This window comes from Stegostoma tigrinum, chromosome 10, assembly GCF_030684315.1.
Source record: "Stegostoma tigrinum isolate sSteTig4 chromosome 10, sSteTig4.hap1, whole genome shotgun sequence".
Taxonomy (NCBI): domain Eukaryota; kingdom Metazoa; phylum Chordata; class Chondrichthyes; order Orectolobiformes; family Stegostomatidae; genus Stegostoma; species Stegostoma tigrinum.
In genome coordinates, this window is record NC_081363.1 from 86,422,787 (window position 1) to 86,438,377 (window position 15,591).

Genomic DNA, 15,591 nt, shown 5'->3' on the forward strand with positions numbered 1-15,591 from the left:
CGATTTCTAATAGCCCAAGTGGCTCTTTCTCAGATGTAAATGTTGAGAGATACAGGAACACAGAACTGAGCGAGGTAAAGGGAAAAGAAGAATTGCAGCTAAACTACAATTGTAAGTGGTAATTGCTATGTGGTTATGCACGCCAATCCAAATATTCCTTCTCATTGATGCCAATGGGTGTATCAATGTTAGACATGCAAATCCCTTTAACAGTCAATCAGCACACTCCAGATTGATTTGACACCAGCGATGATCAATGGGCTTTGTATTTAAAAGCTGGGTTGGCACTTAGCAACTCCATTATGATTTAGCCCCATTTTTGTCTCCCTCACTTTTGGTGATATGCATTGCCTTTCATCTGCTTTACTTGTCCCACCTACTCCAGAGGTGTGTCATAACATTTCTGAATGGGTAGATTAGAAATTATCGTAAATTGGGTAGGGAACTATGGTGGTGCAGTGGTAATGTCCTTATCTCTTTGTCAGGAGGCCTAAGTTCAACATGTGCTAAAAACAAAACTAAGTCTTTAAAATAAAAGAGTTTGGTTGTGGCCAGGGTAGCGTAGCTGAGTGGTCTAAGGCACTGGATTCAGAATCGTGTCTGATTTCTTTGCATTGAATTAAGTGGTAATGTCCCTAACGCTGGGCCAGGAGGCTTTGGTTCAGGTCCTATCTGCTCTGGAGTTGTATCACAATGCATCAAAGCAATATGATTAGAAATAATCATATTGGGTATCGGTCTGTTAAACATGGTGCATTATACTAATTCAGTAATGATCAGATGGCAACAATGTACCCTTTAATTTCTTTAAGAGTGCTCGTTTAAGATAAATTTTTACATTATAATTAAAATGGCCAACCTCCTCTGCCCTAGTGTATGTATCTCACTCAACATACTAAGTCTGAGGGGATACCAAAGATGCATCTGCAATAGAGCTGAATATTTTCTTGAAGATTTATCCCAGTTAAAAACAGAGCACTTCTCCAGCATGAAGTTCAGCTGAGAGCTACTGCAAATACACATCTTTCAACAAAATTTAAAATAAAGCCAAATAGGTGAGCTTACCTTTAAGCTGCGGTTGGCTTTGGAACCGAATGGCAATGATCAAGCAGATATTAGCCATAAAAACCAGAATAAATATAACTTTGGCCTGTAAAACAAAGGCACAACCAGAATCAAACTAACATCTTATCTTTAGAATCTCACTTGTTTTACACAATTCCTATCTTCTCTAAAGGTCATTTTGAATGATGCCATCTTACTTTGTAAGCCTTAGCTCTCTTTGCAAGAGAGGGCCATTGAGTGAGATTGTGGCAATGAACCAAACACATTCAGCAGGAGGACCAACTCTAATGAAATAAAATCAGGGAACTCTGACCAGGTCGGGGGTGTGAGAAAGGACCTGGTGGCTAAGAGATCAGGATGTGCTCTTTGCAGTTAAATTATGATGTATCACATAAATATGAAAATCCATGCCCTAATGTAGTTTGTAAAGTTTTTATTATTTCATAAACTTGCATTGATATCAAGCAGCTGCACATTGAAATAACTCCACACAGGCTGGTATCTTGTAAATAACGGGTGACTTTGTAACAAGTGGCAAGTCCTTTACAAAGATCCAGCTTCCTTACAGCCAGCTCTCAAGTGAGCTGAACATCTGACACTCCTGTTATCTGTCAGCTAGGGGTCCCTGATTGGACCAGATTAACCAGCCCCAATCAGGAAACTCTTATTCTATGAGGTCCACATGGCTGACCTCATTACAATTGCTCCACACATGTTCCTGTTACAAGCTTTTTCAAGATTGACAACTTAACAAAAAAATTTGTATTTCCAATTCATAGCTGAAAAAAATGACACAACAAGACATGACATTTAAAAACTTTCCTTGTATCAAACTTTAAAAAGCAATTAATGCCTCTTTTTCTTTTAGGCAGGTTATACTTCAAATTACGGAAATGAATGTTCTCTTTTATACTTACCAAACATCTCCCTCTCCACAGAATACTAATAGTCCACAGTTGCTCCCAGCTTAGAACGGATGCACATTTTCCCCATTTTGCCTAGTAGTAACCTGACTAGCAACCAGACACTTCTCTTAGTTTATAAAGAGTTGCTCAAACTCCCTACCAGCTGTAAAGCCAGTTTTGATCTGTCTACATCTGGACAAATTAGCTGAAATCCTTAGAAATGCCCCTGATGGACTGCTTCTAGAAGAAGAGACCATCACTCTTCCACATCCAATTGTGGTAGTTTACAAAGCCAAGGATCCTCTTTGCACTCTGTTAATCATTCAAGATTGCTGTCTGTCTATGATAGTCATTGATTTGTTAGGAAGCCTTTCCAAAATGGTTTTCTCTGCACTCCTCCCTCACAATCATCAGAATCATCTCAGCCAGCTCCATCCCACCCTGATAGCCACTAGCATGTTCTGAAGCCTTCCTGAGAACTTGAACTTGGTTATCTTCAAAGGATGAACTGCACTAAAATGAATAACTTTATACTTTCCTCATGTTATACTTCTGTTGCACTTTTCTTGCTCATTTCACAAATCTATAAATCTCTACTACATCTCTGCAACTTTATGAAAGTTTGCATTCCCACCTGGCTTTGCATTGACAGAAACCTTAGATAAATTGCACTCATTTCCCCTTGCCTAAGTCTTTAACGTTAATTGTAAGGAACTGAGATTCCAGCTGTGATGCATGCAATTTTCTACTCAGCCTGTAAACCTGAAAATGACTCAAAACTGTTTTCCCCGTTCATTGATCTGTGCTCATATATGAATCCCATTTCGATAAATCCTTATGGAATGAAATTTAGTGCAGCATCTTGTTGGAAGCATTCTAAAAATCCAAATATACTATATTCAATGGTTCCAATCATCTCTGCTGTCAGTTATAACCTCAAAACACTTTAATGGGTCTATCTTTCATAAATCTGTTTTGACTGTGACTGATGGTATTATGATTTTAAGTGGCCTGTTACAACGTAATGAAAATTAGATTCTAAAGGTTTCCCTATGACTAATTGCAGACTGATGAGACTATAATTCTGTTTTCTCTCTTCTCCCTTTTTTGAATTATATTCGTTGCCCTCAAGTCTAAGGAGACTAATTCTGGAATGTAGGGAACTTGAAGACAAAAATCAATGCATCCAGCATGTCTGCAAGCCCGCTGTTCAAACTTTAGGAATATTACACTATCAGGTCCAGGGAATTTTCTGCTTTCAGTCCCATTCAATTCTCCTGTAACTTTCCTGCATTAATTAATTACTTCATGTTCCTTGTTGCCACTAGACATTTGGTTACATAGTTTTGGATGTGAGTTTGCTCGCTGAGCTGGAAGGTTAGTTTTCAGACGTTTCGTCACCACGTTGATTTGGAGCCAATCTACCATCCTCTGAGAAAAAGAACAGGAAATGACATCACCAACCCAAGGAAACCTAAACATATAAATAGAAAGTGGGACATAACACCAGTGCTTCGTCGGAGGCTCACTGATGATGTTACCTAGAATGGTGACGAAACGTCTGAAAACTAACCTTCCAGCTCAGCGAGCAAACTCACATCCAGAGCCTCAACCTGAGCTACAAATCTTCTCAAAACTTGGTTACATAGTTTATTTGAAATCTGATACAAAATATCACAGCTATTTTTTCCTTTTTACCAATTATAATTTTGTTCTGGGACTTGTGTTTACTTTTGCTACCTTTTTAGATACATTAAAGTCATAGAGTAATACAGCAGGTAAACAGGTTCGTCAGCCCAAACTGGTCCATGCTGATCATGGTGCCCACTCAGCTAATTCCAATTGCCCGCATTTGGTCTATATCACTCTAAACCCTTCCCAGCCATGCACCTATTCAAATGCTTTTTAAATGTTGTTATTGTTCCTGCCTCAATCAGTTTTTCTGGCAGCTCATTCAATATACGTACCATTCTCTGCTTGACAAATTTGCCCTCAGGTCCTTCTTAAATCTTCCCCCTCTCGCCTTAAACCTATGCCCTCTAGTTTCCAATTCCCCATCTCTGACAAAAAAGACTGTATGCATTCATCCTACCTATGCCCCAGCTGATTTTATAAAACTCATTCTCCTAAGTTCCTAAAGTCCTATCCTGGTCAATCTCTCTCTCTATAACTCAGGCCTATTAGTCCTGGCAACATCCTCATAAATCTTCTTTGGGCGGCACGGTGGCGCAGTGGTTAGCACTGCAACCTCACAGCACCAGGTTCAATTCTAGCCTCGGGTAACTGTCTGTGTGTAGTTTGCACATTCTCCCTGTGTCTGCGTGGGTTTCCTCCGGGTGCTCCGGTTTCCTCCCACAGTTCAAAGATATGCAGGCTAGGTGGATTGGACATGCTAAATTGCCCATAGTGTTCAGGGGTGTGGGGGTTATAGGGGGTGGGTCTGGGTGGGATGCTTCAAGGGGCAGTGTGGACTTGTTGGGCCGAAGGGCTTGTTTCCACACTGTAGGGAATCTAATCTAATCTAATCACACTTTTCAGTTTAGAACATAGAACAATACAGCGCAGAACAGGCCCTTTGGCCCTTGATGTTGCACCGACCTGTGAACTAATCTAAGCCCATCCCCCGACGCTATCCCATCATCATCCACATGCTTATCCAAGGACTGTTTAAATGCCCCCAATGTGGCTGAGTTAACTACATTGGCAGACAGGGTATTCCACACCCTTACCACTCTGAGTAAAGAACCTGCCTCTGACATCTGTCTTAAATCTATCACCCCTCAATTTGCAGCTATGCCCCCTCCCACTAGCCAATGTCATCATCCTGGGAAAAAGACTCTCACTGTCCACCCTATCTAATCCTCTGATCATCTTGTATGTCTGTTTAACCATGTCTTTTCTATAACAGGGTGACTATAATACTCCAAGTGTGGCCTCACCAATGACTTGTATGACTGGAACATAATGTCCCAATTCCCGTACTCAATGCCTCAATCAATGAAGGCCAGCATGCTAAGTGCCTTCTTCACCAGCCTGTCTACCTGTGGTGCCACTTTCAACCAACCATGTACTTGTAGTCCTAGGTCCCTCTGTTCCACAACACTCCACGGGACCTTACCATATACTGTCTACGTCCTACCTTGGTTTAACTTTCCAAAGTGCAACACCTCTCACTTATCTGTATTGAATTACATTTGCCAATCCTCAGCCCACCTCATCTGATCAAGATCCCTCTGTAATTTTTGATAACCTTCTTTGCTCTCAGCTATAGCTCCAAATTATGTATCATCTGCAAACTTACTAATCATGACTTGTACATTCATATCCAGATCATTTAAGTAAATAACAAATAACAAAGGTCCTAGCACGGACCCATGTGACACACCACAAGTCACAGGCCTCTAATCCAAGAAACAACCTTTAACCATCACCCTCTGCTTCCTAACATCGAGATAATTTTGAATTCAATTAGCTAGCTCACCCTGGATCCCACACAACCTAACTTTCATAACTAGCCTGCTGTGTGGGACCTTGTCAAAGGCCTTACTCATGTCCATGTAGATAACATTCACTGCCCTACTCTTGTCTCTCCTCTTGGTTACCTCTTCAAAAATTTCTAAAAGATTTGACAGGCATGACTGCCCGTGCATAAATCCATGCTGACTATCCCTAATCAGACCTTGATTATCCAAATGTTGGTTGATCCTTCCCTCTCCAATCTTTACATTTCTTCTATGTTTAGTCTAATATTCTATTTTCTCCCTCATTATAAATGTCTTGGTCATCCTTTATTGAATTCTAAAACATTTCCTATCCTCAGGCTTTCTACTCTCCTTAGCAACACAGTGACCCTGATCTTTGTATTTTATTTTCTTGTTAGCTACACTTGGACAACACTTCTTGAAGTTTTTATTCCTAAGGGAATGGGTACTTATTGCGAATTCTGAACTTTTTCCTTACAATGTTTAACATTGCTTATCTAATGCCATACTCTTTAATCTGATTCCTTAATCCATCTCAGTCAATTCACCCCTTAACCCCACATCATGAGTTTTGTTTAAATTTAGACCCACTCAACAAAGACAACAGTACAGCAATGAATCAATTCATACCTTCCTGTAAATGTTCATGTGCTTTTAGTCCTGTTGATGGTTCTAAAACCTATCGTGTAAATGCACATACAAACAACACTCCAGTTGTGACCTCTAACCAATGTCCTTACTCGCTGTGGTTTAGAAATCATCATGCATACTGACCATAACATAATGTCGGGTCAGGAGGATGAATGAAGCCACAAGGTCAAAAGGCAGCAGTCTCATCTCTTCTACTGCAAAGTCATGACCTTTAACCATAGTTCTTCCAGCTGTGTCCTGAAAACACAAAGCAAAATGACATGGTGCAAGTGCAGAATAGGGTTTGTGGTTAATTCACCCTAAACTATGGTTCAAGCATGTATCTATCAAAGGAATCTAAGGGTCCCAAGCACCGGATCTGTAAAGCAGACCAAAGCCCCATTGAAGAGATGCTTGACTGGGAAGAAGCTAGCAAAGCTACATGGCTCCTGCTAGTGGGGCTTGTGTTTTCAATGTTATCATAGGCTATGTGACCTCTTAGCACACTAAAACAGGTCAAGTATTCACCAATGCTATTACTGTTTTCAATGATGCCCACCCAACATGGAGCTAGGTCTTGCCAGATCAGGGAAGGTTCCATGACTCTGCACCAGCTCAGTGTGTGTAGATTCTGCAGTATGTACTAGATTTGATCAGAAGGGCTTCAACAAAGAGTGATGCCTGTGAGTTGGATACTGGCCAAGTTAATATCAGGCAAAGACTTGGAGATACTGGGTAACAATAACAGCATCTTTGCTTCAAAGCTTCAGTAACAAAATAACAGTTATTTAGTGAATGACAACTTTAAACTCTCAGTGTTATTCTTAGCATAGTTTGAGATTATTTAGCAAATGTTAGTGAATTGTAGAATCGGACGAAATGATGCTGTGTTTTGCAAGCATGGACTGTTTACAATTATGCTGAGAACGTATTTAAGATTGTCAGTCAGCCTCATAATGCAGTACACTTGCACATACTGGGAGCTACATACTTCCAGACACGGGCCTCTGCTCTTTGCAGACAGAAACAACATGTGTACACATTGTATTTGTTTCAATTTAACAAAACAGGTGACAATCTTCTCTGGTACAGGTATTTTCCTGAAGAAGGAACCAATCAATCAGAACTAGCCTGCCTGATTTAAATTAACAAAACTTGACAGCTAACTGTCAATTATCATCTAACTAGTGCATGCTCATGGTAATATCTCCACTAATCAACAGTCACTTGGAGCCTCAGTTCTTCTTCAGATATTAGTGAGAGCATTGTCTGACCTAAAATGTCACTTCTTTACAGTGATAAAATCTTTAGTTCTCCCAGGACTGGGACTTGAAAGGAATTCAGGAATTTACATATACATATCAATCAAATAAAACCTTCCGATTGATTGAAGATTTAACAGCATCTTAGGTTTGTTTCGTACATCCTCATCAATGGTATGAACCTTTGATCTTTTACGTATGAATTCTATGTCTGATACTACCTCTCTTACTAGCATCTGAAGGGGGACTAAGGCTCTGAGTGTGTTTTCAAATATACCTGTTGGACTATAACCTGGTGTTGTGTGATTTCTGACCAGGTGAGCCCTCTAGGAAGAGTTGGAAGTTCAGTTACTGGAAGCAGTGCAAATCTTTACTTGTGCTAGTCTCAGGTTGCACTCCAGTTGTTCTTTTAAGGACTAGTTAAATACTCAGTGACTTGTACGAGGTAGTCAAGTGGAGTGTGTGCCACGCCATTTTCGTGATCTACACAAAACAGTATGTCACCTCCCATCACCATTTTTGTTGCCTTATATTACTGGTTTTATTAATTAATTTTACCTTCTGCTAAGGAGGAACACTAAAAATGGTTATACTTCAAATGTAGTCAGAGGCTATAAAGCACCTAAAACAGACAAATATTGCTAGAGCTCTCAGCTTGATAGCAACAATTGTGAGAACAATTATTAATAACACTGACAAAATAGGAGCGTATGAAAATTATCAAATTCTAATGGTTGCTGTTACATTAAATAGGTACAATCTCAACGGAATTATTAGATTAGATTCCCTACAGTGTGGAAACAGGCCCTTCGGCCCAACAGGTCCACACCACCCCTTGCAGCAGGTAGATGAGAGTAAACCGGTTGATGTGGTGTATATGGATTTCAGCAAGGTGTTCGATAAGGTTCCCCACAATAGACTATCGTACAAAATGCAGAGGAATGGAATTGTGGGAGATATAGCAGTTTGGATCGGAAATTGGCTGGCTGAAAGAAGACAGACGGTGGTAGTTGATGGGAAATGTTCATCCTGGAGAGCAGTTACTAGTGGTGTACTGCAAGGGTCGGTGTTGGGTCCACTGCTGTTTGTCATTTTTATAAATGACCAGGATAAGGGTGTAGAAGGATGGGTTAGTAAATTTGCAGACGACACTAAGGTCGGTGGAGTTGTGGATAGTGACGAAGGATGCTGTAGGTTGCACAGAGACATATTTGCTGCAGAGCTGGGCTGAGAGGTGGCAAATGGAGTTTAATGCAGACAAGTGTGAGGTGATACACTTTGGTGGGAGTAACCGGAAGGCAAAGTACTGGGCTAATGGTAAGATTCTTGGTAGTGTAGATGAGCAGAGGGATCTTGGTGTCCATGTACACAGATCCTTGAAAGTTGCCACCCAGGTTGACAGGGCTGTTAAGAAGGCATTCAGTGTTTTAGCGTTTATTGATAGCGGGATCGAGTTCCGGAACCAAGAGGTTATGGTGAAGATGTACAAAACTCTGGTGCGGCCGCACTTGGAGTATCGCGTACAGTTCTGGTCACCGCATTATAAGAAGGATGTGGAAGTTTTGGAAAGGGTGCAGCGGGGATTTACTAGGATGTTGCCTGGTATGGAGGGAAGGTCTTATGAGGAAAGGCTGAGGGACTTGAGACTGTTTTCATTAGAGAGAAGAAGGTTGAGAGGTGACTTAATTGAGACATACAAAATAATCAGAGAGTTAGATAGGGTGGATAGGGAGAGCCTTTTTCCTAGGATGGTGATGGCGAGCATGAGGAGGCAAGGCTTTAAATTGAGGGGTAAAAGATATAGGACAGATGTCAGAGGTAGTTTCTTTACTCAGAGAGTAGTAAGGGAATGGAACACTTTGCCTGCAACGGTAGTAGATTCGCCATCTTTAGGTATATTTAAGTCGTCATTGGATAAGCATATGGACGTACGTGGAATAGTGTAGGTTAGATGGGCTTGAGATCGGGATGACAGGTCGGCACAACATCGAGGGCCGAAGGGCCTGTATTGTGCTGTAATGTTCTATGTTCTATGTAAGCATCCCACCCAGACCGACCCCCTATAACCCCCACACCCCCAAACACTATGGGCAATTTAGCATGGCCAATCCACCTAGCCTGCATATCTTTGGACTGTGGGAGGAAACCAGAGCACCTGGAGGAAACCCACACAGACACGGGGAGAATGTGCAAACTCCACACAGACAGTCGCCCGAGGCTGGAATCGAACCTGGGTCCCTGGTGCTGTGAGGCTGCAGTGCTAATCACTCAGCCACCGTGCCGCCCTTATAATGGACATGGAAAAATTACAATCCATTGTACTGAACATCAAACTTGGCAATGCGTCCCTCTTAGACTTTAGAAAAGGTTAGGAGGTTGTATGATGATCTTAAGAAAGACTACGGTGCAAGTTCAAACATAGAACCATTTGATGCTGGTCATGGATGGTTTGCAAGGTAAAGTAATGTGAAAACTTGCAGAAGAGTTAGAAAGCTGTCAGTGTTGATGATGAAGTAGCTGAAAACTTCATTAAGTAAAATTGTGTGCACAGTTCTGGTTGGCGCACTATGAGAGGTAATATGGAGACTCTGGAAATGGTGCAAAAGAGGTTTACCAGGATGTTGCCTGGACTGGAGTGTATTGGCTATAAGTAGAGGTTGGACAAACTTGGACTATTTTCGTGAGAGCATCAGAAGTATATAATACTGTGTGAGGTATAGATATGGTGGATAGTGTCTTTTTCCCAGGATTGGAATGTTGAATGCTATAGCCTATAGGCTTAAGGTGAGAAGAGGATTGGAATGTTGAATACTACAGGCTATAGGTTTAAGGTGAGATGAGAAAGTTTAAAGGAGATGTGCTAAGAAAGATTTTTTACGCTGAAGGTATAAGATTCCTGGAAGGTGCTGCCAGGGGAAGTGGTCGAAGGAGATACCATAGCATTTTTTAAGAGACATTTGGATAGATACATAAACTGACAGAGAAATGAAGAGATATAAAACATGTGCAGACAGATGGGATTAGTTTAGAATGTGGTAGAAGGGGCTGATCCTGTGCTGTACTGTTTCATGCTCTAAGGTCTAAAGTCAGTGAGAAGACTGGATTCACTCCTTAACAAGTGCTTCATGTTAATGAGAATGGTCTACTCTGGGAAAATGCCCTTCAAGGGCATCCATTTCAAGAGAAGAGTATGCCAAGTTTTAAAGAAAAAAAAGGATGGTCTGAAATTGTTACCTGATGGAAAGGCAGCAATTGATTTTAAAGTGAAGTTGTGCTTGTTTACCATTCGTAAACAACCAGGGCAATGAAGGGTTATTCAAAGAAGATGCCATTAATTGTTTGGACAGCAAACAAAAAGGCATAGGTAAGTCATAGACCATTTTCTAGCTGTCGAGGGTAAAAAAAATGATACATTTCAATCTAGGGACCACTCAATGTGAGACTGTGGAGGTAGACAATCTTCGAGAGAACAGTGCCCTGACTGATCTAGAAACATTCTTGAGGAATCTAATAACATAAGGGTTGCTAACTGAGGAACTCAGTATTGTTTTATTTAATTGTTAGCTGGCAACTTCTGTGAAACAGTTGAGGTGTGTCAGTGACAGAGCACTGCACAGCTGCCAGTGAGGGTTTTAACATACGATTCAGGTAAGATGGGACAAGTAGCAACACTTCAGTCTTCATCTGATTAGGTCAGACCAAACAAGTGATTGAAAGAGATAAGGCACTTTTGACATCAAAGGAAATTGCAGGAGGTTGACCATAAGACCAGTATCTATTAAATATCTGGATAACAAAGTGTGAAGCTCGATGAACACAGCAGGCTATGCAGCATCTTAGGAGCACAAAAGCTGACGTTTTGGGCCTAGACCCTTCATCACTAGGCCCGAAAAGTGAGCTTTTGTGCTCCTAAGATGCTGCTTGGCCTGCTGTGTTCATCCAGCATCACACTTTGTTATCTTGGATTCTTCAGCATCTGCAGTTCCCATCATCTCTATTAAATATGGATGTTGTGTTTAGAAATGGCAAGCGACTGTGTAGTTATGACAAGAGTCAAGAGTACAGAATGCAACATGTAGGGATTTGTTGATTCTTTTCCAACCCAGAGTCTCCAGAACATATCAATTCTGATAAAACAGAGGCAGTTGATTCTGGATTAAATTTATTTTTCCTTAAATAAAGTAAAGCACACAGTCAGAAACGAACACTTCAGTGAACAGATTGTCACCACCCTTTGACATTATATACAACACGCTTGCCTTATCAACAGCTGGATTCCAAAACCCTTTGGAACTTGTTCTCTGGGTTCTGGATTGGTCTTGCGTGAAGACAGTATGAAACCCCTCAAATCTACTTTCAAAAAATAATGTATTTATTTCATTGATATTGGAGATATTTTGTATCATGTAGTGAGAACAATGACCTGATCACCATATGCTTGGTAAATATCAAAATCCTACTGAAAAGCACTGGGTTGACCATCTCCTAAACTCAAGACCACACAAATAAATTTATGGACATCGATCACATCTGTGGAGGTTGAGGTTAGATGAACAGATTTTGTAATACCAGATAACAAAGTGTGGAGCTGGTTGAACACAGCAGGCCAAGCAGCATCTTGGGAACATAAAAGCTGATGCTTCAAGCCCAGACCCTTCATCAGAAAAGGGGGATGGGGAGAGGGTTCTGAAATAAATAGGGAGGCGGATCGAAGATGCAGAGGAGAAGATAGGTGGAGAGAAGACAGACAAGTTAAAGGGGTGGGGATGGAGCCTGTAGAGGTGAGTATAGGTGGGGAAGTAAGGAGGGTATAGGTCAGTCCAAGGAGGACAGACAGGTCAAGGGGGCGGGGTGAGGTTAGTAGGTCGGAAATGGAGGTGCAGCTTGAGGTGGGAGGAGGGGATAGGTGAGAGCAAGAACAGGTTAGGGAGGCAGGGATGAGGTGGGCTGGTTTTGGGATGCAGTGGGGAGAGGGGAGATTTTGAAGCTTAATACTGATTCTCTCAACTGATTATATTATATATAATTGATTATAACTGATATGGATTATATCAAATCACCTCCTGATACTCACATCGAAATTACCAATAATAGTAAAGAATAACTGGTGTGCCTGGGATTCTAATTGTACTCATCAAAAAGGAAAGGGAGGAACAAAGGTAATTAAATCTCTTAGGAGTCCTGAATTGATAATTTTGATCTCAATCTATTCAACAGAATCCTTTGACAAACAGTCACATAACAGTGAGCATACCAGTGAGAAAGGTATACATACGTTACCTCTGCTCGGACTTCAATGTAGTGCATTCCTTCCCTGTAATCCTCAGGCCTCCAGGCTATTGAGAAGAATGGGCCATCAATATGAACTGCACTGCCTACAGTGACACCATCAATACTGATCAGGACTGAGGTGATTTGTGACGGCGAAAAGACCAGAACCCTAATGAAGAAGCATAAACCACATAATTAATCGCACTTGACCTTCAGAGCCTGATTAAATCACCTCAGGAGATAGTTTTGAATTTTACAATGACCCATTGAATTTTCAAGAAATCCACTGCAAACTTCAGAACTGGCTATGGATGGAGTACACTGGAGAATTACCAAAACTGTAGCAGATTGAGTGTTTTCAGTTATGTGGTTTGACTGGAATAGTCAGGAGTTTTCTCAGAACGAAGAAAGTTGAAGGATATTTAATGGGCCTGATCAAAATTATGTGCTTATAGAGACTGGGAATAATTATTTCCATGAGGGGAGGGACAGATACCTGAGGACAGAAAATCAATATCATTGGCAAAAGGACATAAGACACAGAAGCAGGACTAGGTCACCTGACCCATCAAGCCTGCAATGTCATTTGGTTCAATTCATTTGTCACTTAATTATAACCTTAAGTCCACCTTGCTGTCTGTCGACACAATAACCGTCAACTCTCCTGTCAAAGCTCCACCTAACTCAGCCTTGATGACCCAGCCTCCACTGCTCCTTAGAGAAGAGAATTCCAAACACCAACAACTCTCAAAGAAGAAATGGCTGCCCATATCCATCTGAAATGGGAGACCTTTCATTTCAAAACTGTGTTGTCTTCTTCTAGACTCTCCATAGGATGAAACAACCTCTCACATATGGTCTTGCCAATATCCTGTTCAGCTGTAGCAAGGCTTCCTACTTTTATCTTCCATTCCACTTGCAATAAAGGCTAATGTTCTAATTGCCCTCCCAATTACTTACTGTCCCTGCATGGCAACATTTTGTGATTTATGTACAAGCACAGCTAGATCCCTCTCTACTGCAGTATTCCACAGTCTCTCCAGTTATAGAATACACTGTTGCTTCTTCAAAAATCGACCTCACATTTTCCACATTATCCTCCACCTACCAAAAATTTGCTCACCCACCTATTTTGTGTATCTACATCCTTTTATAATTTATACCAGCCTCACAATTCTCTTTTTTACCTGTTTTGTATAATCAACAAATTTGGCAACAACATAATTGGGTTGCTTCATTCAAGTCATCAGTGGATTGTAAATAGTGAGGGTCCAGAACTAATCCCTAGTTACCAGTTACAGGTTACCAACCTGAAAACGATCCACATATTATGATTGGAAAAAACAATTAAGTAAACACATTATTAGTTTTTACACTGTCTTATTCTAGAAAGCATTGTATGAAAGGCATAAGGGAAAAGATTCAGCAGTAACTTTCAAAGGGAATGCTTTCAGGGAAAATCACTGCAATCCTCTGGGGAAAGAGCATAGTGTCGTGATTTACAGAAAACAGCACTTCCCAAGACACAGACACAATTGCTTTGGGCCGAAAGCTCTGTTTGTGTTGTGAAAATCTATAATTGGTCCTCAGTTGTGGAATTGCTGCTTGTTCTGGGTGGGAGAGGGTAACTTTACATAAGGTAGGTTGCCTGGAAAGCTCCCAGTTCTCCAGGATCACTCTGGTGTGTCTGTGCTTAGAATAATCCCAAAGACAAATCAACGTGAAGACTTGGAATGATTGTTTATAATAAATAACGCCGATAGCAGTGCTGTAGGAAGGGACGACTTCACATGGGTAAGCTTGTAAGGTCACCAACGGTGGGATGGTAGTGAAATCTGCCAGAATACATCTACGGTTGGAAATTGTGATACAAGCTTGTTAGTGAACTCAACTACTGAAGGTAACTGTAACTGACTGTATAACCTAATAAAGAAGTTAGTGAGAATGAAAAAATAGCTCACAAAAATCAAAAGGTAGCCCTCAAGAAAATCAAATGTGCCCTTGAAAAAGGAAAAAAAAAATTGTGTCCTGGTGCTGGTCAGTGGTTGTGTTTGATACAATTTCAAGTGAGCAGAGGAAGCTGGAGACAAACATTGAAGGGAAGTGCTTTGAATTGAGGAATTTACTGCACAATAATGGACAAAGGGTGAACAGAACACTTTATCATAAGAATAAACTGCAATTTTTAATCACAACTACTACTACCATTTAACAGCTATTTGCAATGATTCAGCTAGTGTTCTTTTACACATCGTCCAAACATACCTTTTGATTCTTAAATTGTTCTATTATCCCATTTAATCTTGGTCACAGGCCTTCCTTTTAGTTCTTTTTTCCACTCTCCGAAACTTGAATTCTGTTTCTGTACATTCTTATAAACAATATTATCCATGAACTGCATCATCAACCATAATCGGCTCCTGCATGTCTTCTAGCATTACTTACACATCAGCAACAATGGGCAAAAGGAGATTCAACCAACATATAAAGATGTTAAAGGGTTTGGTGGCTTAAAAGCTAAGGTAGCCACTCGAAGACATGTATGATCGGGTTTTTGCTTATTCCAAACATTCATTCAACTGTCAGGTCAGTGGTTACAGTGCCACTTTTGTGCCAGAAAGTTTTGGGTTCAAGTCTCACTCTTGATATTTATGGACACAGTCCTGTCCTGATTAGGCACTGCAATATGGTCAATTTCAGATGAATGCCATTAGAGACATCTGCTCCCCCAAGATAAAAGATCCAATTTTGAGGGAGAGCACAGAACATTTTTCCACTGTCCTGGCTATTATTCATTTTTTTAAACTGACATTGGTGAGCAGATTATTTGGTCAAGATTGCATTGCTGTTTATGGGGATTTGTTGAGGGCAAATTAGCTGCTATGTTTCCTACTTACTAACAGTAACTCAAATTCAAAAGGACTCATTTGCTGCAAATTGTTTAGGACATCCTTAGGTTGTGAAAAACACTGTAAA

General features: G+C 40.7%; 1 protein-coding gene across 1 annotated transcript in view; it reads right to left on the bottom strand.

Annotated features, from left to right (window-relative positions):
- The window catches only part of tmem62 (transmembrane protein 62), an 80,902-nt gene that overhangs the window by 17,590 nt on the left and 47,721 nt on the right, over positions 1 to 15,591 (bottom strand). The window contains exons 9-11 of the mRNA XM_059649357.1: positions 12,625 to 12,784; positions 6,227 to 6,340; positions 1,066 to 1,150 (exon numbers count right to left, since the gene is read on the bottom strand). Coding sequence (XP_059505340.1) covers positions 1,066 to 1,150; positions 6,227 to 6,340; positions 12,625 to 12,784 — 359 coding nt within the window. The remainder of the gene's footprint in view (positions 1 to 1,065; positions 1,151 to 6,226; positions 6,341 to 12,624; positions 12,785 to 15,591) is intronic.